At 49.0% G+C, this 25,719-nt stretch overlaps 1 protein-coding gene across 1 annotated transcript in view; it reads right to left on the bottom strand.

Moving 5' to 3' along the window:
• Nucleotides 1-1,073: 1,073 nt before the first annotated feature.
• Nucleotides 1,074-25,719, bottom strand: part of Entpd3 (ectonucleoside triphosphate diphosphohydrolase 3) — a 29,084-nt gene continuing 4,438 nt past the window's right edge. The window contains exons 3-11 of the mRNA XM_032911167.1: nucleotides 25,402-25,529; nucleotides 15,504-15,621; nucleotides 13,648-13,798; nucleotides 11,264-11,423; nucleotides 10,046-10,279; nucleotides 7,811-8,083; nucleotides 7,528-7,638; nucleotides 6,391-6,528; nucleotides 1,074-2,571 (exon numbers count right to left, since the gene is read on the bottom strand). Coding sequence (XP_032767058.1) covers nucleotides 2,335-2,571; nucleotides 6,391-6,528; nucleotides 7,528-7,638; nucleotides 7,811-8,083; nucleotides 10,046-10,279; nucleotides 11,264-11,423; nucleotides 13,648-13,798; nucleotides 15,504-15,621; nucleotides 25,402-25,529 — 1,550 coding nt within the window. The 3' untranslated portion in view covers nucleotides 1,074-2,334. The remainder of the gene's footprint in view (nucleotides 2,572-6,390; nucleotides 6,529-7,527; nucleotides 7,639-7,810; nucleotides 8,084-10,045; nucleotides 10,280-11,263; nucleotides 11,424-13,647; nucleotides 13,799-15,503; nucleotides 15,622-25,401; nucleotides 25,530-25,719) is intronic.

Below are 25,719 nucleotides of genomic sequence, written 5' to 3'. Positions count from 1 at the left end.
TGTCTTGTCTGTGTGTGTGTGTGTGTGTGTGTGTGTGTACTATGAGAGTGTGTGTGAGACTGTGTGACTGTGTGTATGGCATAGGGTCTGAGTATGCGTAGGAGGAGCACAGACATAGGGGCCATTAGAGTTGGGAGAGCTGTTGGGATAGCTGGGACGGTGTGTGGGTATGGGAAAGTGTGGCTTTCCGAGTGTGTGGAGCCAATAGGGTGACATCTATAGTGTATATAAGACAGGAAGGACCCAGAGCAAGCTCTCGGTCTGTAATCCAAGAGCTCAAGGATGACAGGGGTGAGAAACACAGACCTGTCAGAGAAGGCGTGGCCTTGGCAGGAGGAGAGGCAAGCAGCTGCCTTTCTTTCCAATGACTGCAACCTTCCAGCCAGGAGCTTGTTATTTAACTGTCATCTTCAGCATGGGTTGCTTTTTAAAGCAAGCACAGGGTTCTGGTTTTATCCAGTGCTTGTTTGTTTTTAAGTGAAGGAGCTGTGGGGCTTCTAGGAGTCAGAGATTGGCATGTAAAATCAAGATATTTGACTTTTTAAAAAAAAAGATTTATTTAACTTTTATTTAAAATTTATTCATTAGCTTTTATGTGTAAGGGCCTTTTGCTTGCATGTCTGTCTGTGTAGCACGTGCATTCAGTGCCGGAGAAGGCTAGAAGAAAGAATCAGATCCCCCAGAGCCACAGACGGCTATGAGCTACCACACTGGTGTGGGGACCTGAGCCCAGGTCCCATAGAAGGGCAGTCATTGCTCTTCCCTGACGATCCGTCTCTCCAACCCCTATTTTTATTTCTGATTTATGCATTTCAGTGAGTCTGTGTCAAGACCCTGTCTCAAAACCAAAACAAAGGCTAGGGCTATGGCCCAGTCAGTCAGTAAAAGGCATGCAAGGCTGAAGACCTGAGTTCGGGACCCAGAATTCATGTCAGTTATAAATAAATAAAACCTGGGATCCCAGTCCTGAGGAGGCAGAGACAGAGCTATAAGCTACACAGTGAGACTCCTCCTTCTAAAAATACCACCCTGTGTCCTTAGGAGAAAGGACATTGAATTCAAGTTAACAGATACATATTGCAAAATAAAAATAATAGTTTATTCCATATGGAGCCAACGACCAGCCTTGAGGCACAGCATTGATTTGTCGCTTGTAGCTACTGGGCTTGAAGATCTTTCCCATCCCACTTTGGAAGCAAACATTCCCAAGACTGCCTTCTCTTCCCCCAAAGTCAATCTGGGAAGAAGCTATGCAGGAAGAAATGTAGGGATGTTTTTGGACAGGATCCTGGATACCTGTGGGAGCGGTGGGAAGAAAGCACACACTGACATGGTTATAGCCCAAAGGCACCTTGGGCAGGACCTTTGTCAGGTCAATGAGATCCACCCCCAACCTTCCACCCTGGTGCAGTCCACTGGGTGCGATTTACAAGAGGGAACAGCGGGGAGGCAGTTACACAAGGATGACACACTCCAAGTAGCAACCTCATGACCAGAGCTCCAAGTGGGCATTCCAAAATAAGAATAGCTAATAGTTTAGGGACTCCTGTGTGGCTTTGTGCTTCAGGTTCTGCCTACATGACAGGGGCCGTCTGTCCTTGGGGCTGTGAGTCTTCTTAGGCTGGGCATGTGACTCAGGCTGGTCGAATAATTGCCTAGCATACGTGAAGCCCTGGGGTTCCACCCCCAGGACCTCACAACCCATAATCCCAGCCCTCAGGAAAAGAGCTACTTAGTGAGTGGTCTTGGCTACAGAGTGAATGGGCTACATGAAACTCTGTCTCAAAAGGTATCATCTTCCCTGCTAAGTGCTACAAGCTACCAGTCAGGGAGCTTAGTGCTTACGAGATTGCTAAGAGAAAGTATCAGTGGCTTGAGATAGGGCCCCACTCAACTCAAAGACTTGAAGGCCTTGCAAAGGAACTACAGGTCAAACCTACAGGGTGAAGTGTCTGAGTCAGAGCCTTCCTGGGCAGCTTGCTAGGAGGAATACGGAGGGAGAGAAAATGGAAACCCAGCCTGGGTCAATCCTTCCAAATTAAATTATATTCTCAACGTCCTCTGGAGGAGACAGAGTGAAGCCCCTGACACCAACTGCCAGTGTCTCCTTGATTTCCAATGGATCAGCAAGCGGGTACGAAGGGTGCAGAGGCAACACCCACTGGGTGGCTGAGGGACTCCCAGGAGGTGCTCCAGCAGGAACCAGTGGCTGAGAGGCACGTGATCTTGGCATTTAACCACGGGACAGGTCCTGGTGGCAGCCACTTCACTCCCTGCCTGGTGTCACTCTGGTGAGTTATGGCAGCCTCAGGCCCCAGGTGCTGCTTGGAAGGTTCAATCAGAATCCACTGCTTGGTCAAAGGCATTCTCAGAGCGCTCCTTTGTCCTAAATGCTGAACATAGATAGAAAAGAAATGCCAGGCACAGCAAGGCGATAGCTGTGAAGAAGGCCAGGACTCCCATAAACACCGGCGGCTGTATGGGTAGATGGATCAGGGGACTTCCAGCTGGGATCTGGTTGGTCAAGCTGAGCATGTAGCCTAGGGACCAGGCGATGCTGCTGTTCCCCACCTGTGGAGGAGAGCGGACGGCTCAGTTCTGAGGTAGAACTACAGGCTAGTCCCATCCCATACCACCATCAGCCCCACAAGGACACCCCGGAAAAGAACTATGATCTAAGACATATGTTCTGACACTATAACACAGCCACAAAGAATTGGGGTTCCACCTTCAGTACTACAGACAATGAGAAACTGAGTTCCCTACAAGCCCGTTGAAGTGGAGGGTTAAAACAGCGCGGTCCTAGCAGTGAAAACATTCCTGTTGTGCAGGGAACCTGCCTGTTTGTGGTTAAAGAAAGGGTTAGAAGGCATTGACCCAGGCTGAAGAGATCACTCAGCGGTTAAGAGCACTAGCTGCTCTTCTAGAGGTCCTGAGTTCAAATCCCAGCAACCACAGGGTGGCTCACAGCCATCTGTGATGGGATCTGACGCCCTCTTCTGGTGTGTCTGAAGACAGTTACAGTGTATTTATATAGAATAGGTAAATTTTTTTTTTAAGGTTTTTATCCAACCCAAGACTGGTTCCTAGGAATAGGGGGCCAGCCCTAATGGGAAGCTCTCTTCTGATAGGTGCATCTCCACTTTTTTCCTCCCTTCCTCCCCCCACCCCTTTAAAACAAGATGTCATTAAGTAAATTCTATCCTGGAACTCACTATGAAGGCCAGACTGGCCTTGAACTCAGAGACCCACCTGCCCCTGGCTGGGATTAAAGGTGTGTGCCAGCACGCCTGGCCTTCAGTCTGCTTTTTGATTATCGAGTTTCGAGGCTGTTTTCTTAGGCATCTCCGAGGTTTGGGTTTGCAGTCTTTATAGGGAACCAAACTTAGGAGGATCTGCACTCTAAATTTCAAATAATGCTCTTCAAGATAGCTTAGCCAGATAGCAAATATTAGCACCTCGGTTAGCATTTGCTTGATTATTTATTCAGATTGCACTTTTACGTGTGTATGTGTGGGGGGGTGTTTGTGGGGGTGGGTGTTAGTGTTTGTGTGTGTGCATGTGTGTGTGTGCATGTGTTTGTGTGTGTGGGTGTGTTTGTGGGGGTGGGTGTTAGTGTTTGTGTGTGTGCATGTGTGTGTGTGTGTGAGTGTGTTTGGGGAGTGTTTTTGTATTTGTGTGTATGGGTGTGGGGGGTGTTTGTGTGGGTATGTTTATGTGTGTGTGGGTGATTGTATGAGTGTGTATGTGTGTTTGTGTGTTTGTATGTATGTATGTGGGGTAGATGTTTTTATGTGTATTTGTGTGTGTGTGTGTGTTTGAGTGTGTGTTTGTGTGTATGTTTGTGTGTCCACAGCATACATGCACAGATCATTAGACAACTTCTTTCAGGAGTATAGGTTCTTTCTTCCCACTGAGGATCCTACAGTGGAACTCAGAGAGTCAGGCCTGGAGGCAAGGGCCTCTCTCCTCTGAGCCATTAACTGGCCCTTTGCCTGATAAAAGAAAACTATTGGGGTTGGGGATTTAGCTCAGGGGGGGGCGCTTGCCGAGGAAGCACAAGGCCCTGGGTTCGGTCCCCAGCTCCGAAAAAAAAAAACCAAAAAAAAAAAAAAAAAAAGAAAACTATTGTTTTAACTTTCAGTCTGTCTGTATCCTAACTCTTAAAAACATAAACATTTCTCTTACAAATGAAACACGTCGGTTGCTTGTTTAATTTTGCTTATTCATTTAACTGTGCCTATTAATTTGTATATTATTATGAGACAGAACCATACTGGTCCCAGGCTGGTCATAAATTTACTAGTAGCAGAGGATGACCTTGAACTCCCAATTTTCCTGCTTCTACCTCCTGAGTACTGGGATTATAGGTGTTTGCCACCAGACCTGGCTAGCACAGGAGGCACATTTCCTCACAGGATTTACAGATATTCAGTATTCCTCAGAATCCCTTTCCAACACCCCCCCCCAACTCTCCCACTCTACTCCCCTTCTCTAGCTACAACTTCCCCAAGTGATGGCCAGAGAGGCAGCCTGGCTTACAAATCTAATCTGACCAGCCTGTCTTCCTAATGGAACTGGGAGTTTCATCTCCCAGGCTGGCCTGAACACACAGCACACCTGGGTGACCTTAGACTCCTCATCTCCTATCACCCAAGTGCTAGGATCAATTACAGGGGTGTGCACTGTGAGACTCAGCTCAGGACTCCCTGTTTTTGCGGGGTGCTGGGGAAGTAGGGTTCTGCCTGGGGTCGAGTATATGCTAGACACACATTTTACAAATGGAGCCATCTCCCAGGAGAAGCCTTGTGACTGATGGCATTGTTGACGAGTCTGGACTTCTGGACTTCTAATATCCTACTCCAACAATCTCCATTATTTAGCACCTGTGTGGTGGTCCAAAGACAGCTTACAGAAGTCAATTGTCTTTCTCCAACGTGGGTTTGGGGAGGGACTCTTGCCCCTGGCTCTTCGGGAAGAGCTTTTATCAGCTAAGCCATCTGGCCAGTTCCCGGAAGGAAATGCAAACCAAAGATGTCTCCTCACAGACTGATTCTCAGTGCAGACGGTCTTCATTCTTCCGATGCGCTTGGCAAACGACTGTTCTTGCAGAGCAGGGCTCAGCACACAGGCCAACGGTCTGCACCTCCAGAGAACACTGCCCCCTTAGATGACTCAATTCTACTTACATGAAAATAGACAGCTCCAAGCTTAATTCAGGATATTGATTGGATTAACTCAATTTTGCCAAGGCTGGAATTGAACAGAATGGCTCCAGACATCCTGCAGGCTTTACTGAAGCTATTCCTGACCGGAGAACATCCTCTCGGAACCGAGGAACACAGTACAGGTCAGACAGATTCCCAAGGTGATGTCCTGCCTGAAACAGCTGTCCTTCTGCTCCCTTAACACTTTAGTCACTAGGCAATGCCTGCCTGTCTGTCTGTCTGTCTAGCTACCATCTACCTATCCATGTATCTAATTTATTTGTCTGTCTGTTCTCTTTCCAGTTGTCTATCTTCATCTATCATCTATCTATCTATCCATCCATCTATATCATCTGTCTGTCTGTCTATCATCTATTGCCATCCTCTATCTATTGCTCAGACAAGAGGCCCCTCCCCATCTTTATATTTTGTCTGTAAACATGGTGACCTTGGGCTCCTTCAAAGAGAAAATTCTTACATAATAAAAAGGTGCTAATGTGACCCCCTCACACCTTCAAGGCTGCATCTTACATTGTCTTTTGTATAACATGGGGAGTACTTAATTATTCTTTATAAATTATAAGCCATGAGTGGTGGTGGGTGGGTGGATCTCTAATCCCTGTACTCACATAGTGAGCTCTGGGCCAGCCTGGGCTACACAATTAAGTCCAGGCGAGCCTGGGCTACACAATGAGGTTCAGGACAACCAGAGCTACACAGTAAGTTCCAGACCAGCCTGATCTACATAATGACAACCTGTCTCAAAAAAAAAAAAAAAAAAAAAAAAAAAAAAAAAAAAAAGAAAAAGAAAGGAAGAAAAGAAAGAAAGAAAAATGTAGGCTCACCTTGCAGTTTTGGGGGGATGAAAAATCTCAGACACATTTTGTATTTCATGATCTCACCAAAAAGTTCTTTGGCACTGACTGGGCTCTAGCCCTGAGCTGAAGGCCGGCATCTAGCAAGCCCAGACAGACCCACCCTCAGGAACCTCACCGTCCATCTATTCAATTCAGTCTTCTTATCTGCAGCACTCTGGGAACAACTGCTTTAAATTCTATCACCTCTTCTCCTGAGGCACTAACAGGTGCCCAGCAAGATTAGAGCATCTTTCAACCTTTAACCTCTCTTCCACAATCCTTTCTATGGAAAGGAAGAAGAGAAGACTCTTCGTGTTTGGACTTACTTCTTTTTCAAACCGTATCTGAGGCCAAGTCGCCTCAGTGAATTTGTATCCATTTATGAGCAAGTGGTAGATGTAGTGGGCTGAGAAGCAGTAGGACCGGGCATACGTCTCATCAAATCTGGGGAGCAGGGACGGGAGCTGAAAAGGGGACAAAGACACCTGAGAGGGGGAGCAGGCAGGAGAATCTCAAAATGTGCGTGTGGGAGAGCCCAAGGGCGACAGCGGTGTTTCAAAACCAGTCACTCACGACTTCAAGATGAAAACGACATTAATGAAATTGCACAAGAGCTGAGACTCCTACCCAGTGTTGCGTCAGAATCCAGAAGGTCACAAAGCCATCTACACCACGTGCTGCTTCAACCCACCGAGCCTTTTCTCTTTCATGTTCACTTCAGTTGGGGTCTCACCTAGCCCATGCTAACCTTGAACACGCAACATGCACATATACATACATACATACATACACTTATGTGTACATACATGCTCACTTATGCATTGCATATACATTCACACATGTGTGTTGGAATATGGTCAAGAACAGAGTCGTGTGGGGAGAATTCTGAGTGCTTGTGAGAAGACACCAAGAAAACAAGACAAGAAAGGCAGAACCGTTCTTGGAGTGGTTCTGTGCTACTCCCAGGTGTAGCAGATAGGAGTGACTTTGCTTCGGATTTTTCCTTACAACTGGCCAGGTTTTTTGTTTATAGCCTCTATGGAATGGGAGGCTTGTCCTTGTGACTGCACACTTTACTCATATGACTCTCGAGAGTCTGAATTGTCCGATGCTCTGAATAAAGTTGGCTATCACATGAGACTTCAGTCTGTCTGACTGATTGGCTCCAGTCTCTCAGGTCCCACTGCCTCTAGAGCCAGTAGACACACAAATACACATACATACAGATATAAATAGATAAATATATATGCTCATATGCATTTACACACACAGAGAAACAAATACATAAATATATAAGCTCATATATGCTGACACGCACATATGCATGCACATGCGCGCGCACACACATACACATGCATGTGCACACACACACACACACACACACACACACACACACACACACACGGACTAAGCACTGTTGTTTGGTCTGTCCTGATGCTCACCCTCTCTTTTCTAATACTGACCTCGCTCCAAGTGTGTCTGCAGAAGTCCCAGCTGCTGTCATTGAAGGAGGTAAGGGAGAAGCTTCCAGAGAGGTTTAGGGCACTGGCTGTGTAATAGAATCCTGCAAACGCCTGTGAGCAGGAAAGAGACAGTGAGTTCTCTAAAGGAGTGTGCTACGGAGCTACCTGGGGAGGGAATATCGAGAAGCAGGATAGAGGAAGGGAACAGGGTGGGAGAGAGGCACCCCCCGGGGTGCAGAGCCCCACTCCCAACCCCCTCCTGCCAACCTGTCTTGACTCTTACCACAAATGGCCCTTGAACCTTGGGCTGGTAAATGCCATCAAAGGAGCAGGCATCTTGCTCTTGGCAAGCACTGAAGTCAAACACAGAAGCCACCTTCTCCCTGCACAGCTGGGGGTCACCAGTTCCCGTGAAGGTGACGGTATCACTGGGGTTGTAGCTCTTCGGCCTCTGCTTCTCCGTGCACAGGCTGCCAAACACGTGGCCCAGTGTGAAGGTGGTGCTGTAACCGTGAGGGTAGCAGGGGTTGCTGATGTTGGTGTCTGTAGAAGGGCTCTGGAGGCAGACAGGGAGGTGTGAGATGGGGCACTTTCCTTCTGGAAGATTCTCCCCACCACTACCCTGTGATGCCAAGGGAGAGGCTGAGAGCCACCACCCTGCTGTGCCCTGCTGCCCTGCAGAGAGAGCAGGGATCCTAAGGGGTTTGCACTCCACACGGCCCTGCCAAGAACGTTTCAGGCGACTTGGAATATACATGATAAAAGAGGCGGACAAATCAAACACTGATAATAAAAATCATAAAACATTATTTTAAAATAATTTGGGGGGGTGGGGAGATAGCTCAGTTGGTAAAGTGCTTGTTACTTAAGCATGAGGACGTGTGTGTGTGTGTGTGTGTGTGTGTGTGTGTGTGTGTATGAGCAGGTGAATGTGTGTATACACCTGTGGAGGTCAGAGGTCAATGTCAGGTGTTGTTCCTGGATCTCACGTGTAGCCATGGCTTGCTTTTAAATCACTATGTAGACCAGGACTGGCCTCACATTCATAGAGATCCTACTTGCCTCTGCGTCATAAATGCTGGGATCAAAAGTATGTGCTACTCCACCTAGCCTTTTTAATATTTATTTTATTTCTGTGTATGCATGTGTGTGTGTGTGTCTTTGTGTATGTGAGTGTGCATGTCTGTGTGTGCACGTCCCTGTGTGTGTGTGAGAGTGTGCATGTCTGTGTGTGTGTGTGTGTGCATGTTTGTGTGTCTGTGTGGTTTGTGTGTGCATGTCTGTGTGTGTGTCTCTGTGTATGTGTGTGTGCATGTCTCTGTGTGTGTGTGTGTCTCTGTGTGTGTGTCTGTGTGTGTGTGTGTGTGTGTGTGTGTGTGTGTGTGTGTGTGTGTGTGTCTGAGTGTGCATGTCTCTGTGTGTGTGTCTCTGTGTGTGTGTGGTGTGCATGTCTGTGTGTGTGTGTGTGTGCATGTTTGTGTGTCTGTGTGGTTTGTATGTGTGCATGTTTTGTGTGTCTGTGTGGTTTTGTGTGTGTGCATGTCTCTGTGTGTGTGTCTCTGTGTGTGTGTGTGTGTGCGGTGTGTGTACATGTCTGTGTGTGTGTGCATGTCTGTGTGTGTGTGCATGTCTGTATGTGTGTGCTCACGCACATGTGTGAGTGTGCATGTGCACACATGCACTTATGAGCAATTGGGTGCTCTCAGCAGCCAGAAAAGGGTATTAGATTCCCTGGAACTGGAGTTATAGGTTGTTGTGAGCCACCATGTGGGTGCTGGGAACTGAACCCTTGTCTTCTAAAAGATCAACAAATATTTCTCCTTCTCTTCCTTTCTTTTTTCTTTCTATTTTTTTAATTTTTTTGAGACAGGGTTTCTCTGTGTAGCAATGACTATCCTGGTATTTGTAGACCGGCCAAGCTGGCTTTGAACTCACAGAGATCTGCCTGCCTCTGCCTGCCAAGTGTGGGACCAAAGGCATGCGATGCGACACCAGGCCCAGCCACACTTTGTTTTTTGAGACAGGTTCTCTCACCGGCCTGGGATTCCATGTAGGACAGATTGGCTGGGCGGCCCCGGGGTTCTGCCTGCCTCCACCCTTGCACTTACATCACAGTGTGCATCCCCATGCTAGGCCTTTTCTCATTATATAGCCTTGGCTGGCTGGCTTGGAGTTCACTATGTAGACCAGGCTAACCTCAAACTCACGGATTAAAGGCGTGCACCAATACACCTAGCCATGCCTGTCTAGGGACTCGAACTCACACCCTTAAGTTTGAGCAGCAGCCATTTTCCCCACCAAGTTATCACTGCAGCCCGATCCTCCCTAGTTTCTCTTACTTCCATTTGCTGGAAGTGGAAGAGGAAAGGGAGACAGGAAGAGAGGGCGAGAAGGAGACCCCAGGTTTGCATGGGGCTCTGGTGTTATTTCTATCCACTTTGCAGACTGGAGTGGGGATAGACGCTCAAGGCAGACCTCCTCCTCCTCCTCCCTGGCGTAGACCCTCCCACCCCGGTACCTGCAGAAGCATCGCCAGGAACTTTTTCTCTGCTTCGTTCCGGCCGTAGCACTGGAAACTGTGCGTGTAGAGAGTGTACGTGTAGCCGTACAAGGACACCTGCACCGTGTCGCTGGCGTTCGGCTCCATCTTCTCTTCCGACACAAAGGATATCTGGGTGGAGGCTCCGCCCAAATCCAGGGCTCCTGTGGTGTCTACTCCGTGCGGGTGCACCCACATGTGCCACAGGTTCTTCTGCACAGCGGGGAAAGGAAGTGAGAAGAAAAGCCAAGGACACCATCTTCTCTGCTTGCTGGGGCTCTCCACCCAAGGTCCAGCCGCTACTGCTAGGCAGGGGGACCCGGCTGCACTCGGGGCTGCTCCTGCTAGGCAGGGGGACCCGGCTGCACTCGGGGCTGCTCCTGCTAGGCAGGGGGACCCGGCTGCACTAGGGCTGCTCCTGCTAGGCAGGGGGACCCGGCTGCACTAGGGCTGCTCCTGCTAGGCAGGGGGACCCGGCTGCACTCGGGGCTGCTCCTGCTAGGCAGGGGGGATGTGGCTGCACTCGGCGTTAGTTCACTATTATTTTAGGGATTATAAAATGATCCGAGAGATAAAACAAATGCATGTAGCTCATGTGCGTGGAGTGGGACAGGTAGGGAGATGAGAAAAAAAACCGAGAGAGCCTGGGTTGTGTGGTGCCCCGCTAGTAGCTCCCTGCAGGAAAATGTGACCCCTGATAACTGAGTGTAAGGCCTTGAAGGTCAGGGGAGGCTAGACAGGTGGACTTTCCTGTGAGATTACTCAAATATTAATCATGCCAATTAATCTGAAAATTCAAAATATACTCGTTGGGGATCAAAGGTCTAGTCTGGGATGTGGTCTCAGTGTCCTCTGCAGGGACCGGACTGTAAGGAGACTTTGGACGCAACGTGAAGAAGATGCCTTCTCTCTGGGGGCTCTGGACAAGCACTGAGGGCTCTGTAATTTCCAGGAAAGTCACGGAGCCTCTTGGAAGGGCCATCTTTAAGCCGCCCTTCTAAACATCCCAGAGCCTGGTGTTTAATTTAGATCCTCCCCAAATTTCTTACGAATGAGCAACGTGGTCCAGGATGTCAATGCCCTTCCTCGGCTGCTGTCTCCAAGTGCTTCCCCTCAGCATGGACCTCTACCTCTGCTGTCACCCACGGGGACCGGGTAAATGGTGAGATTAGAAACCGTGCATTTCTTTCCACACACCTCCAGGAAATTTCCCATTATATAGTTGGCTGTAATCCATCCATACACCCCTTCCTCTTGCCCAGAAATGATTTGAGCACCCCTAAAATCAAAAGGCTGGGACTTGAAGTAGCTTTGGATGCTCTCAAGGACTTCATGAGCTGCTGTCTCATTCTGCAACCTATGCAAGGCACAGAACACAAGAGGCTGAGCACAGAGGTGTGGCGGCCGCCTGCCCATCAACCCCCTTACTGAGGAAACATCCTCGCTTCCCCGTTAGCCATCACTGTTCCCAACCCCAGCTGGTCCATTCTCCAGGAGGTGGGTAATCAGACTTCTTATCTGTATTGCTCTAGCTCAGGTCGGTGGAGAACACAAGACTGGAGAGGGCCCAGCAGTACCCTACAGCCTCTGCGGCATCACAGAGAGGAGCCTCATTTGGTCAAACACATGAGCTTAGGAGGGGACGGGAAGAGGGAGGGCTCAACCTCTAATTCCTTGAGAGAGTTGTACTAAGAAGGGACATGTGGGTCCTCATGTCCCTGGACAGCCAAACTCCAGCATTTATCTGACCCTCAGAGCCTGATCGAATAGCATCACCATGCCACCCAGGCACGGTGTCACCAAAGCTCCTATCTGTCATGTTACCCTACAGACCAGCAGTTCTCAACCTGAAGACCAATACCAGGGTTGAACAACCCATTCACAGGGGTCACCTAAGACTATCGGAAAACATAGATATTTATATTATGATTCATAACAGTAGCAAAATTACAGTTATGAAGCAGCAATGAGAATAAATTTATGGTCCGGGGGTCACTGCAGCGTGAGGAACTGTATCAAAGGTTGAGCAGCATTAGGAATTGACAGCCACCGCTCTAGATAAATCTCACATTGCTGGGTGGAGGTGGTGCACACCTTTAATCCCAGAACTGGAGACAGAGATGGTTGGATTTCTGTGAATTCTGGTCCAGCCTGACCTATAGAGTATGCCCCGGGAATAGCCAGGGCTATAGAAAAACCCTGTCTCAGAAAAGATAGATAGATAGATAGATAGATAGATAGATAGATAGATAGATAGATCCCTTTGTTAGTGGGAAAAGGAAGCCCAGTGCCGGCTTGCGTAGTGAGGGAAGGAGGAAAGGTCCTGGTTGCCCCAGGCAACCGTAAGGATAAAGAAACACCAGGAAAGGCTCCATCCAGCTCTGGAGTTCTTTCCATGATGGTGTTAACACGCCTGGTCTTTCTGTTTTCTCCTGCTGGGATCAGGAGCAGAGTTCCTTCCAACACCCAGCAGCCTGTACTGTGGACAGATTTACATTTCTGTTTTTTCTCCCGGAAATGACTTTTAAAATTCTATTTCAAAGTCAACACACCACTACAATGAAAAGCCAGAGAGGGGTTGGGGATTTAGCTCAGTGGGAGAGCGCTTGCCTAGCAAGCACAAGGCCCTGGGTTCAGTCCCCAGTTCTGAAAAAAAAAAAAAAAAAAGAGAGGAAAAGCCAGAGAAGGCTGGGGATGTACTTGCCGAGCATGCAAGGCCCAGGTTCAATGCCCATCACAAAACAACAACAAAAATAACAACAAGAAAAGAGGTTGAACTTAGCATGGTGGATGACCCCTATAATCTGCAGAGGCAGGAGGATGACTGCGAATTCAAGGACAGCCTGGCCAACATAGTGAGCTGCAGGCCAGCCTAGGCAATAATAGATAGAGTGAAACTCTGTTTAACAAAACAAAGACATGGGTTTGGGGATTTAGCTCAGTGGTAGAGCATTTGCCTAGCAAGCACAAGGCCCTGCATTGGGTCCTCAGCTCCGGGTGCGGAGGGGCTAGGGGGGAGACCAAAGACATAAAAAATGCGTTTTTAGTTTGGTTTGTATTTTTTTCCTAAATGTCCCCGGGATCAACGTCATGTCTACTAATTCAGCAGGAACAGAGTGGATGGAGTGAGATGTTTGTTCCATAAAAACTCTAGAAGCTTTGACTAGGGTGAGGAGCAGACATTGTATCATTTTACAAAGGTTTCTGAAACATTTCTGAAACATTCTGCAGAGGGGCAGAGCCTCGGTGGCTAAGGCCTGAACTTACCACAGACTTTAGCTGACTCTTTACCGGTGCCAAAAACAATAACTGCCCTCCAAGGAAGCACAGGATACCCAGCGATCAGAAGTCACGTCAGAGCTTTTCTCCATTTCTTGGTAAAATCACCATGGAGAAGGAACCCAATTTTAGAAGTATGTCTTCCATGGTGTTAAAATACTGGCTAAAAATTTCCCAGCTATCAAAACCTAAACTTACATAGAGTATAGGCTTTCTTCTCTTGGGTTTGCTCCCCCAAACAAAATGATGCTCTTGGCTGTTTCAGTCGGTCACATGGGTTCCTCTGTGCCCTTAGCCCTTACCTCAGCAATCGCATCCCAGCTGTGGCCCCCAGGTAAACTCGGGTGGATTCGTGGAGATGCTTTGGGACCTGTTCCTTGACCTTTAGCATGCAGTCCTCAAAGGCTTTGGGGGCATCTTGGGGGTTATTCTCATAGCTGGAGATTCCCGAGCCTGAAGAGCAAACAGTCAGAACTCACTAGCACTCCTTGGAACAAACAACAATAAAAAGACTTTTAAATAAAAAGTCAGGGGTGGGAGATGGATCTGTTGATAAGGTGTTCACCATTTGTTTACATGACACGTGTTAGTGATCTTCAGAACTCATTCAAGGGGTTGGGATTTAGCTCAGTGGTAGAGCGCTTGCCTAGCAAGCGCAAGGCCCTGGGTTTGGTCCCCAGCTCGAAAAAAAAAAAAAAAAAAAAAAATCCTATGAAGAGATTCTATTAAGGGGAGAAAGAGAAAAAGAAAGAGAGAGAGAGAGAGAGAGAGAGAGAAAGGAGGAGGAGGAAGGAGGAGGAAGGAGGAGGAGGAAGAAGAGGAAGGGGGAGGAGGAAGAGAAGGAGGAGGGGAAGGAGGAGGGAAAGAGGAGGAAGAGAAGGAGGAGGGGAAAGGGGAGGGGAAGGAGAAGGGAAAGAGGAGGAAGAGAAGGAGGAGGAAGAGGAGGAAGAGGAGAGGAGGAAGAAGAAGAGGAAGGAGAAGGAAGAGGAGGAGGAGGAAAGAGGACGAATGAGGAGGAAGGAGGAGGAGAAGGAAGAAGAGAAGAAGGAGGAGGGGAAAGGGGAGGGGGAGGAGGAAGAGAAGGAGGAGGAAGAGGAGAAAGAGGAGAGGAGGAGGAGGAGGAAGAGAAAGAGGAGAAAGAGGAGAGGAGGAGGAGGAGGAAGAGAAGGAGGAGGAAGAGGAGGAGGAGGAAGTAGAAAGATTAAAACCCAAACCCAAGTTGGAGGGTAGTGCCTGAGGACTGATAGCCAGGTTGGTCTTCTGGCTGCCATTGACACACCTGGGCACACTTTGCAACCTCACATGCTAGCTGTCTGTCAGTGGAAGGGGCTGTTGGCATCCTGGACGCCATCTGTGACTCAGGCACAATATGGATCATGGAACCCTCAGAACACCATCTTTTCTGGGAAGGGTGTCACCTCAGGAATCCACAAATACTCTGAGGGAACAGAGACCACAGACTCCAGCCGAAATTACAGAGTGAGGGTTTGGCTTAGTGTCACACCCTCGAGGACACGTGGCTCCTCCTCTGGCACTAATTCGGTCTTCTGTTTTCTCAGAATGGTGGCCAGCCACAAGGGTTGGTGAACCCAAGCTCATCCCAGAGGCCTAGACCCTCAGGGTTTTCTTTTACCAGCGTCTCCTGGGTGGGACTCGGTCTCTGCCTCTCCGTGTAAGTGTCTGAAGCTCTGGCTGCTACGGGAAAGCCACCATAAATGGCTGTGTGTCTGTCTGCCTGTCCATCTATCTGTGTGTGCACATGTGTGTGTGTGTTCCTCTCCTACAAGGCTGCCTACCCTACAAGCATGAACTACCTGGCTTTATCACATCATCCTGTGCAAACTGGGATGTTGGAGAATTTGTTCAAGAAAATATTGACTCTTTGCTCTCACTGTGTGGAGGGGTGACTCCTGTTTCCCACCATCACCTAGGAGACCACTGAAGGAGGAAATCTCCACCATTCACTGCCCAGACATCCCCCAAGGCAGAGGGCCAGAATGGGAGGGAATGGACAGAGCTGCCTCCACAGATGGACAGCCACACAGTACTTCACAGTCTCCTGCCCCCGGCCCAGGCCTCCTGCCCCCAGCCCAGGCCTCCTCCTGCCCCCAGCCCAGGCCTCCTCCTGCCCCCGGCCCAGGCCTCCTGCCTCCTTTACCTTTCACACTACATCTGAAGGTTTGGCTGACCACTCCTGTGTTATTCTCCTTCTCTGCTGGCCACTGATACACGTAGACAGTGGTTCTGGAAGAGCCAGCATCCAGGACGACTCCATACTGAAGGGAAAAGGAAGAATGTGCAGCAGGCTGGGCCCTTCCGGGCGTTCATCTCACTGTGGATTACTTGGATGTCACTTTTATTTATTCTTCATACATTTCACACATGTGGACTATTATTTTGGTCATATCAACTCCCAATCCCTCTCCAACCCTTCCTTATCATGACCCCATTCCTCCACCCCGCCAACTTCATGCTTTCTTTTCATAGCCCACTCCGTCCAGTATCATCCTCATGTGTGCAAGTATACAGGCCTCAAACTTTCCTCCATCTATGCTGGAATGGTGACTGTGTGGACCTTGCATACACCATGTGCTAGAGACCACAGCTACTGTGAGCTCACTCATGCAATGGCTCCAATGTGAGCTCACTCGTGCAATGGCTCCGGTGTGTCCAGGGGACACGGCTTCACACCACTCCTCCCCAGTCTCCAGCTCCTACAATCTTTCCACCCCCTTCTGCACTGTTTCCTGAGCTATGTGGGGAGGGGGGTGAGTCTTCCACGGCTTCTCATCCTGTGCGCTCTGACCAACTGTGGATTTCTGTATTAATAGCTGTCCACTACGAAAGAGAAGCTTCCTGGATAAGGACTGGGATGAGGATTGGGGACTCGCTGATCTATGAGTATAGATGTTTTAGAAGGCAGTTTGACACTGTTGTAGTTTCTATATGGAGTGGAATGTGATGGTTAGTATATGCTTGGCCCACTATTAAAGGTGTGGCCTTGTTGGAGTAGATGTTGTCTTGTTGGAGTGGGTGTGTCACTATGGGTATGGGCTCTAAGACCCTCCTCCTAGCCACCTGAAGTCAGTATTCTGCTAGCAGCCTTCAGATGAAGATATAGAACTCTCAGCTCCTCCTGCACCATGCCTGCCTGGATGCTGCCATGTTCCCCCTGAATGGCAGCATTTGTAATGGGCTGAAACTCTGAACCTGTAAGCCAGCCCCAATTAAATGTCCTTATAAGAGTTGCCTTGGTCATGGTATCCTTTCACAGCAGTAAAACCAAAGCTAAGACAGACACTATGTTCGTTTAGCAAAATAGCAGTAGGAAGAACCTTGGTTATCACAATGCGTATGTTTCATTTAGGTAGAGACAGATCAAGAAGAGAGAACTATTTGTCCCCAAACTAGCTGTAGCTCCCTGGACTCTGAGGAGGGGATGAGAGGAGGTGGGCGGGCTCTCAATCTTGGTCACGTATGAGGGAGGGAGCTTAAAATACTCAGTGCTGAGGCTCCACACCAGACCAGTGAAGTCTGAATCTCTAAGAATAGATACAGCACTCCCTGCCCAGGCAATTCTAATATGCAGATGACTTTGAGAACCGAATGTGAAGGAGCTGGTAACCAGCATGTGAACACCCAGATTCCCCTCCCCCTTCATCCCTCTCCCCCCTTCATGGAGACCTCAGAGGCCAGGGATAACAGTGGGGTCTCTGTGAATGCCCAGGCTTACTGTGGGGGATAAACAACCAAAAGAAGCTGTGGGAAGACATCGTAGGAACGTCTCACAAGGAAGAGCCTTGTAAATGTTCACGGTTAAGGCAAAAGGGCGATCAGCTGCTCCCTGCGGTAGTTCCTAAGTGAACAAGTGCCCAGCCAGGAGCTGCTGGGAGGAGCTAGGGTTGTGGACTGGTCAGCCCAACAAGGGTTAGGCAGCAACAAGTGCATCCCTGGACCAAACTGGATGATCACAGAATGCATGTTAGGAGAGGAATTAGGGATGCTGACCCAAGGCCAGAGTCAGCTGGGCTCCAGGGGACTCCAGGGGTAGTGTCAGTCTATGATCTCAGCAACTGGGGAAGTTGAGGCAGGAAGGTCAGGAGCTCAAGGTCTACATGGCAAGTATGAGGCCAATCTCGGCTACATGAGACCCTGTCTCTGAAGAATAAACACACGAGAAAATAAAAAGGTCACTCTCAGCCAAGGGTGGGGCCTGCGATGCTTGTCATCTCAGGTTTGGGAGTCTGAGATGGGATGGCTGTACTCTAGGTTAGCCTGGCCACAGAGTGAGACTTGTCCCAAAAGGGGAGTTACGGGTAGCTTAATGGGTAAAGTTCTCTGTGGACAAACCCGACGGCCTGATTGATCCCTGGAACCCATGTTAAGGCAGAAGGAGAGAACTGACTCTGCAAAGCTGTCCTCTGGTCCTGAGTTCAAATCCCAGCAACCACATGGTGGCTCACAACCATCTGTAATGGGATCTGATGCCCTCTTCTGGTGTGTCTGAAGACAGCTACAGTGTCCTCACATATATAAAATAAACAAATAAAAATCTTAAAAAAAAAAAGCTGTCCTCTGAACTCCTCATGTGCACAGGGTATGTGCACCTCCCCACATCATTCATATATGTATGTGTATATGTATACATAAACATTATATATATAGCACCTCCCACATCATTCATATATGTACACACAAACATTATATGTAGCTCCTCCCATATCATTCATATTTATGTGTATAAACATGTTTTATATGTGTGTGAATACATTTGAGTGTGTGTATGTGTATTAGTCTAACATGGAGAGCCTTTATATCACAGATACAAAAGCCAAGCAATAAAATTAATGGGGTTATAAAGAGAGAGCGAGATAGGAAAGGTGAACCAGTGGCTCAGGTTTAACTATTGCCTTCACCTCGTGACACGTAATGTCGGATAGCCTGCTCTATATGTGGCTCCATAGGTTCACGTAGGTGTGCATGTATATATTTATGCACAGGCAGATCCTACTACATCACCCAGGCTGGTCAAATTCTTGACCCTCCTGCCTCAGTCTCCCATGTGCTAGGATTACAGGGGGTGCCACCATGCCTGGCGACAGTTGTGTGTTTTAAAAGACATTATTTTTATCTCATGTGTGTTTACCTGCACGTACGTAAGTGCACCACATGCACACCTGGTGCCCACGGAGACCAGGAGTGGAGTTACAGTGTGAGCCACCATGTGGATGCTGGGAATTGAACTCAGGACCTCTGCAAGAGCAGCCAGTGCTCTTAAGCACTGAGCCATCTCTCCAGCTCCCGTCATGTTTCTAAATCAGGTTGCGGTTACCCTGCACATATGCACACAGGATTTACGTGTGTTTAATGCTCTTTCCTAAACAAATTTTCATAAAACCCTCTCTTCCAGTAACAACTCCATTATGTCTTTTGTGAAATTCAGAATATTCACTTTAGCACTTCTCTGGTTCTAGGCCTGTAGGAAAGTTCCAGATCTCTCCTCTCTGGAGCAGTCTCCTGCCCAGCTCCCGGATCACAGCTTCTCCACTCTATTGATCGAGAAAACCAGTAGCGTTGGCTCTTGGACAGCTCCTTAATCCCAGCCCTTCAGCTTGATGAACCTGATAGGGATGCAGACCTGACCCCTGTGGCAGACAAGGCTGCCTTTGTTCAGAGCTGTCCCGGGCAGAGACTCCCAGTGAGATTAAAGTGCAGGTGGAAACTGAAGCCAGGCCCTGAAGAGGCCAGGGCCTCTGGAAGATCAGCCTGCTTTTTCCCTCCTCCCTACTGAGGAGCTGACCGCCACAGCTGTCACTGGTCCTGCCACTAACACACACACACACACACACACACACACACACACACACACACACACACACACTTGAAACCTCACAAAGGGAGCAAGCTTTCTTAGAGTGTGAATCCCCAGGGTACCAGGGTAAGGTCAGAAAGAAGGCAGAGTAGCCACTCCTTGTAATGCCAATTAGTACTGAGCTTCGAACAGTGGCTGGACCTGCAACTCTGTTGCTAACCCACCTCTACTGACATATGTGGTGTCCGTGAATCTGTGTCCATGTGTATGTGTGTCCATGCTGCGTGTGTGTGTGTGTGTGTGTGTGTGTGTGTGTGCATGCATGTGTGTACAAGTATGTGTGTCCATGGTGAGCACACCAGAGGCTGACACTGGGTTTCTTCCTGCATTATTCTTTATCCTTTAAAAGACGATCTATTTTTATTTTGTGTGTACAGGTAGTTTGCCTACATGTATGTCTGTGTGTCATGTACGGCGCCTGGTACCCTTGGAGGCCAGAGAAGGGCAGCAGATCCTCTGAGAGGGGAGTTGCAATGGCTGTGAGCTGCCATGTGTCAGGAACTGAACTGAACCCCTCGGAAGAACAGTCCGTGCTCTTCACCACTGAGCCCCCTCTCCAGCCACTCCACCTGGTTCGGTGGGGGGACAAGGGCTCTCGCGTGCCGGGCACTCACCAATGCCAGGCTAGCCGGCCGTCTGTCTCCACCTCCCAGAGGGAGAACCAGACAGGTGCTGTGGCGCCTTCTCCTCACACTCTCATGCAAGGATCGCTTTACCCACAGAAACATCTCCCCAGATGCCCACTCTCACTTGCAGAGTGGAAGAATCTGTTTAACCCACATTTGAAGATTATTTGCTTAAATCGCTGGGCGCACTGTGGATGTGGTGGAGAGGGACAGAGTGAAACTCTTCCACCTCAGCTAGGCAGGTGATGGTTACTCACTGTCACTCTCCACCGAGGGCCATACAGGAGGAACGGCAAGTGGCTTCGGAACTCACGGAATTCAGCCTATCGGTTACCACGGCCACACGGGTGAGCCTCATGTGGCATGGCCCCGAGGACTGTGTCCTGAGGACTTCGTGCTGTTATGGAGTTCTGCTCTGCTTGCTGCTCTCACATCCCTCCTAATCTAAGAATCGTAGGAAAGGGGCCGGAGAGATGGCTCCGCGGTTGAGAGCATTGACTGCTCTCCCAAAGGTCCTGAGTTCAATTCCCAGCAACCACATGGTGTCTGACAACCATTTGTAACGGGATCCGACGCCCTCTTCTGGTGGGTCTGAAGACAGCTACAGTGCACTCATACACATAAAATAGATAAATAAATCTTTAAAGAAAAAGAAGTGTGTGAAAACTCTAAGGGGCGCACACTCCCTCCCTGTACAGTGTCTCTGGCACTCACGGCACTAATGCCCAGTCTCTTACAGACATAACCACTGGGGCAGATTAACCCTTAACCCCAACACTCAGGAGGCTGGGGCTGGCTGACCATTGTGAGTTCCAGACCAGCCCAAACTACACAGAGAGACACTGACTTTAAAAAAAAAAAAAAGGGGTTGGGGATTTAGCTCAGTGGTAGAGCGCTTGCCTAGGAAGCGCAAGGCCCTGGGTTGGTCCCCAGCTCAAAAAAAAAAAAAAAAAAAAAAAAAAAAAAAAAAAAAAAAAAAAAAGGAACAGGCCTTCTTCCTCCTCTCCCTCCTCCTCTCCCTCCTCCTCTCCCTCCTCCTCCTCCTCCTCTTCCTCTTCCTCCTCCTCCTCCTCTTTCTCCTCTTCCTCCATGTAGCCCTAGCTGTCCTGGAACTCAAAGATCTACCTGCCTCTGCCTCCTGAGTGCCAGGATTAAAAGTATGTGCCACCACTGCCCGACTGGAACAGTCTTTCACACAAACTTGTGGTCCAACGCTCGAATACTGCGTGATCTGCCAAAAGCAAAAGTGCAGGTGACAGGTGACAGGTCATAGGTCGGCCATCTTAGATTTTTTCCTAGCACTCACAGACTCCTGGGCAGATGCACGCCGGGAACTAACTCTGCCTGGTGCTTTAACAAGTTGTATTGCCTTCATAAGGCTGGTGTGATTGCCATCTTATTAGACACAGGAGAACAGCCCTGAGACTAGGCCTCATTGACTCTCGGACCTGTCTATTCTCAGAGTCTCCAGGTTTTCCCAGAGTCTTAGGAAACCAGGTCTGATGGGGCCCTGCAGAGTAACAGGCCTAAGATTGTGAGATATACGCTGCCTTTGCTTGAACAAAAGAGCTCCTCAAACTATACCCATGGAGCATGCAAACCTGGCTGGAAAGTGGACCAGCTTGTATTAGGAAGCAATCAGGGACTTCCTTCTAATTGGGAGGAATCAGTCATCCACTTCTTGCTGCCTCGAGATTAGCATAGCATGGGCCACAAGGTACCCTCATCTAGGAGACTGAGCAAGACTCCATGAGCGCTAACAGGAATGACCTTCGCACAGCCAGACTCAGTGACTGTACTTCAGGGGACATCAGTAGAGGATGGGCACAGGAATGAAGACACCTATGGTCTTCTACCCAACAGGCCTGAGTAGCTCACAGAGGGAAAGCCTATCCCTGAACCCTTACAGGATCATCTTCAATGGTGACAACCAGAGGCTATAAGGAGAAACGGCACCGGGATATTGGGAACAGGCGAAGAAGCCTCAAACATGATTGGGGAGAGAGGGAAAACCCTCAGAGAGAGATTTTGGAATTTGTGGTAAAAGAGCAGGTGGGAGCTTGAGTGGCAAAAGAAAGTGATGACATCATGTTTACTCTCCAGGCTGTGGAGCAGGTCAGACCAGTAATACAAGGAACTGGGGACATTTCTGACCCACGATGGAGGTTTTCTTAATGGCTCTACTCTTAAGCTTGCATCAGTCAAGGTCAGGCAAGTCGCGGCTGGATTTAAGAGCAGGTGTCTACCCTTTCAAGGTAGGGGGAGAGTAATCAACGCTGTAGGCGCAGGGGAAGCTGGTGCCTCATTACCCATGCACACAAGCAGAATAGGGCTTGCAGCATGAGAACATAAATATTACCGTGGCTAAAAGGCTCTCAGTCACTGAGCTGCACTCCTGCAGCTCCATACCCCGCCCCTGGCATACCGCAGAAAACCAAAACACAGAGCTCTTAACCCCAAGCAATGCTGTGTGTGGAACTCCCTTGGCCAGTTGTCAGTCATTTGTCCCAGCCTCTACTGCCCAGAGCATCCGTGTGCTCACATTTCATTCCACTCAAGCAAAATGACCGTCAGAACCAGGCCACTTCCTGTGCCCTGCAACTGTGGCTAGGGCCAGCATCTATTTCCAAATGGATTGAAAATCCTTTCTTTCTGTTTCTGTCCCTCTGGCTTCTGGGTGTTAGGATTACAGGTGTAAGCAATCTTGCCAGCTGTTTAGTAAATAGTAATGACACACCCCATAATAATAAAGCACAGTATGAAAATACACAAGCCAGCAACATGGTCAGCTATTAATGCTAGCACGCGTCTCTCTGTCCTCTTACTTGGCTGGCAGCCCAGCGCCTTTGCTGGCACCAGTATCGCCACAAACGCATGCGCGATGAATACTGCGCCGTGACGTCACAATGGTGCACGCTACCAGCGGACAGGAAATTTCAGCTCCAACTCCTGCAAGCAGCTACTTGTGCCCACCCTTCAGGCCAGTGGTGAGATCCACCCTCTGAGACCCTGACTTCTGAGGACCAGAACCACAGCATGCTCTAGAAGGGGGGCCATAGGCTCAGGGTAGGCCTGTCCCCTCATTTATAGAGACAAACTCGAAGCCCAGTTAGAGCTGGTCCTTTTGAAATGTGGGGCCCAGGCGTGCGGTTCTATTTACAGGCTCTAAGGTGGTCTCAGTTTTCCCTCCCATCCCGGAGTTCTACAAGGCTTCCTGAATCAGTGCCTCTCTCATCCCTTGCTTCCTGTGCTCAGTCCTGGTTGGGTTCATTGTCTTCTTGTCAACTTGACTCAAACTTCCCAGACTCCTCTGGGAAGAGGAAACCTCAATGGAGGACCTGCCTCCATCAGACTAGCCTGTGGGCATGTCTATTGAGCATTTTCTTGGTTGTAGACTAATGTCTGAGGGCCTATCCCACTGTGGGCGGTGCTACTCATAGGCAAGTGTTCCTGGGGTGGATAAGGATACTCTACAAACTGAGCAAGTCATCTGGAGGAAGCCTCGGGGAGCAAGCCATGAGGAGGAAGCTAATAATCAGCGTCCCCAATGGCTTCTGCTTCAGTTCCTGCCTCCAGGGGTCCCATCTTGAGCTCCAGGACTGATTTCCCTTCAGGATAGACTGTAAGCTGAAATACCACCCCCCTCCAAGCAGCTCTCGGTCATTGTTTCTTTATTATAGCAATAGAAAGCAATCTAGGACAGCTCTCACCTGAGGCCGAGCTCCTTCCTGAGCCTCCATTTAGAACTCAGGGTCAGGAGAAGCTGGAGGAGGGAAGAGAGCCTGGCTGGGAGAAGCAAGGACTGATCTTAGTTTTAGTCTTGCGACTCGATAGACAAATGTCTGTCGCTTTGCCTGCAAAACAGGGGTCACCAGTGGTGGCTCTGCCATCTCTGCAGTTGACATAAAGGTTAAGAGAGACAAACATCGGGTTGGGGATTTAGCTCAGTGGTAGAGCACTTGCCTAGCAAGCGCAAGGCCCTAGGTTGGTCCCCAGCTCGGGGAAAAAAAAAAAAAAAAAAAAAAAAAGAAAGAGAGAGACAAACAGCAGTGTGTGGGGGCGGCGCTCACTGAACCACGCAGAGCATGTGAAGTGTGAAGACGATCTTAACTGAAGTCCAGGTTATTCAGTTTGGAGAATAAGGCAGAGTCAGAACCACAGAAAAACAGCTTCTCTCACCTCAGCTGATGCCTTGGGCAGTATAGCTCACCACTGGACTATAGCTTAGGTTAAATAGTTTTTCCTTTACATTCTTCATAAGGACTGAGTTTTAAAAAAGCGTTTTATTTTATTTTTATTGCACGTACATGTGTGAGGTAGGGGGCGTGTGAGTGCAGGTACCCTTGCAGGCCCAAAGAGGACAGCAGATCTTTTAGAGCTGAAGCTCTAAAAGAGGTTGCAGGTGGCCCAGCGTGGGCCCTGGGAACTGAACTCAGGTCCTTTGCAAGAGCAGCGAGCCCTCTTTACCACTGAGCTATCCGTCTAGCCGCTGAGACTCTTAAGTAAAATATTCCACATCGTTAACCTCAGCATTAGGGAGGCAGAGGCAGATGGATCTCTGAGTTCAAGGCAAGACTAGTCAAGAGTGCATTCCAGGATAGCCAGAGCTGTGTAACAAGACCCTAACTCAAAAACAAACAAGACATCAGAATGAAAAGGTCTTACGTCAACCCTTCGGAATACCAAACAAAGCCATGGGACCTGAGGTAGTGTTACCTCATTGTTTTCTGAAAATGTCTACTCCAAACACAACCTTTGAGCAGTTGCTGGTGGCAGGAAGATGAAGAGAAAATGTGAGGTCAAGGGAGAGTCACATAACGCAGAGGACTGGGCTCCTAATGGAGCCTCCTCCGGCTAACGAGACTTCATACATGTTTAATGAGCCCCACGCCCAGTTACAACAGAGCAGAGGCTCTGAGTGGCTGCCAGCGCCTAAAATGCCACCGTTTAGGGTATTTTATAAAATGTTTGTTGACTGATTTCCAAAATGACCGAAGGGCTCCGTGACCATCATTTTCTTTCGAGGCCCACTCCCTACTCTACCATCGTCTCTCAGAGTGAAGGCCAGCAGGCAAGCACAAGGCTACTCGGGGCTGAAGTCAGAGAGGTCTCTGGACCTACATGCTAAGTCCTCAGTGGTTTTGCAGGGGATGGGAGGGATCACACGTATGGCCCAGACCTGAGAGAAGACCTTAGACCACAAATACGGCTCAAGCAGATTTCTCAACACTCTTAAAACCAGGAAGACGTGTCTCCCGCTGCTCACTCAGTCAGACTGCAGTTTCCAGGAACTTATAAACTGGCCAGAGTGGGAAGTGAACAAGACTCACAATTCTTGGGTGCACATTCTATAGTGTATCCTATAGTCAGAAGTGAAACAAGGCCACCCAGGCCCTGGACAAAGTACCACTGCTCAACCTGCACCTCAAACGTCACAAACACAGTAGCCCCAGACTGCCCTTTGGGTCTCACACTGCTCTCTCCAGCGGAGGCAGGGAGAGTTCCTCCCCTAAGTTGTGGGGTTTAGGATGGCCGATGCCGAACACATTCTGGCTTACCTTCAGCCCTGGAGAGAGAACCTGTGGGTGGCGGATCTGGATGAGTGTAAGTGTCACAAGTACCACGATGCTCACAAGCAGGACCACCAAGGTGACGATGGCTGGAGTCCTCGAGAGGGCCCTGAAGCCTGCAGTGAGGAGGGAAGAACAGTGACATTCAAAAGTTGTTCTTTGACCTCCACGCGCGCACACACACACACACACACACACACACACACACTCATCCCCGAAAGTAAATATGTAAATGCAAAATGGAATTTTAAGTGCACATTGAAAACCTGGGTTTTCTACAAAAGCATGATACAATCTTTTCCTTTA

The sequence above is a fragment of the Rattus rattus genome, chromosome 8 (genome assembly GCF_011064425.1).
Source record: "Rattus rattus isolate New Zealand chromosome 8, Rrattus_CSIRO_v1, whole genome shotgun sequence".
Lineage (NCBI taxonomy): Eukaryota > Metazoa > Chordata > Mammalia > Rodentia > Muridae > Rattus > Rattus rattus.
Note: the sequence above shows the minus strand (reverse complement) of the source record. Positions and strands in the feature narration are given on the sequence as shown.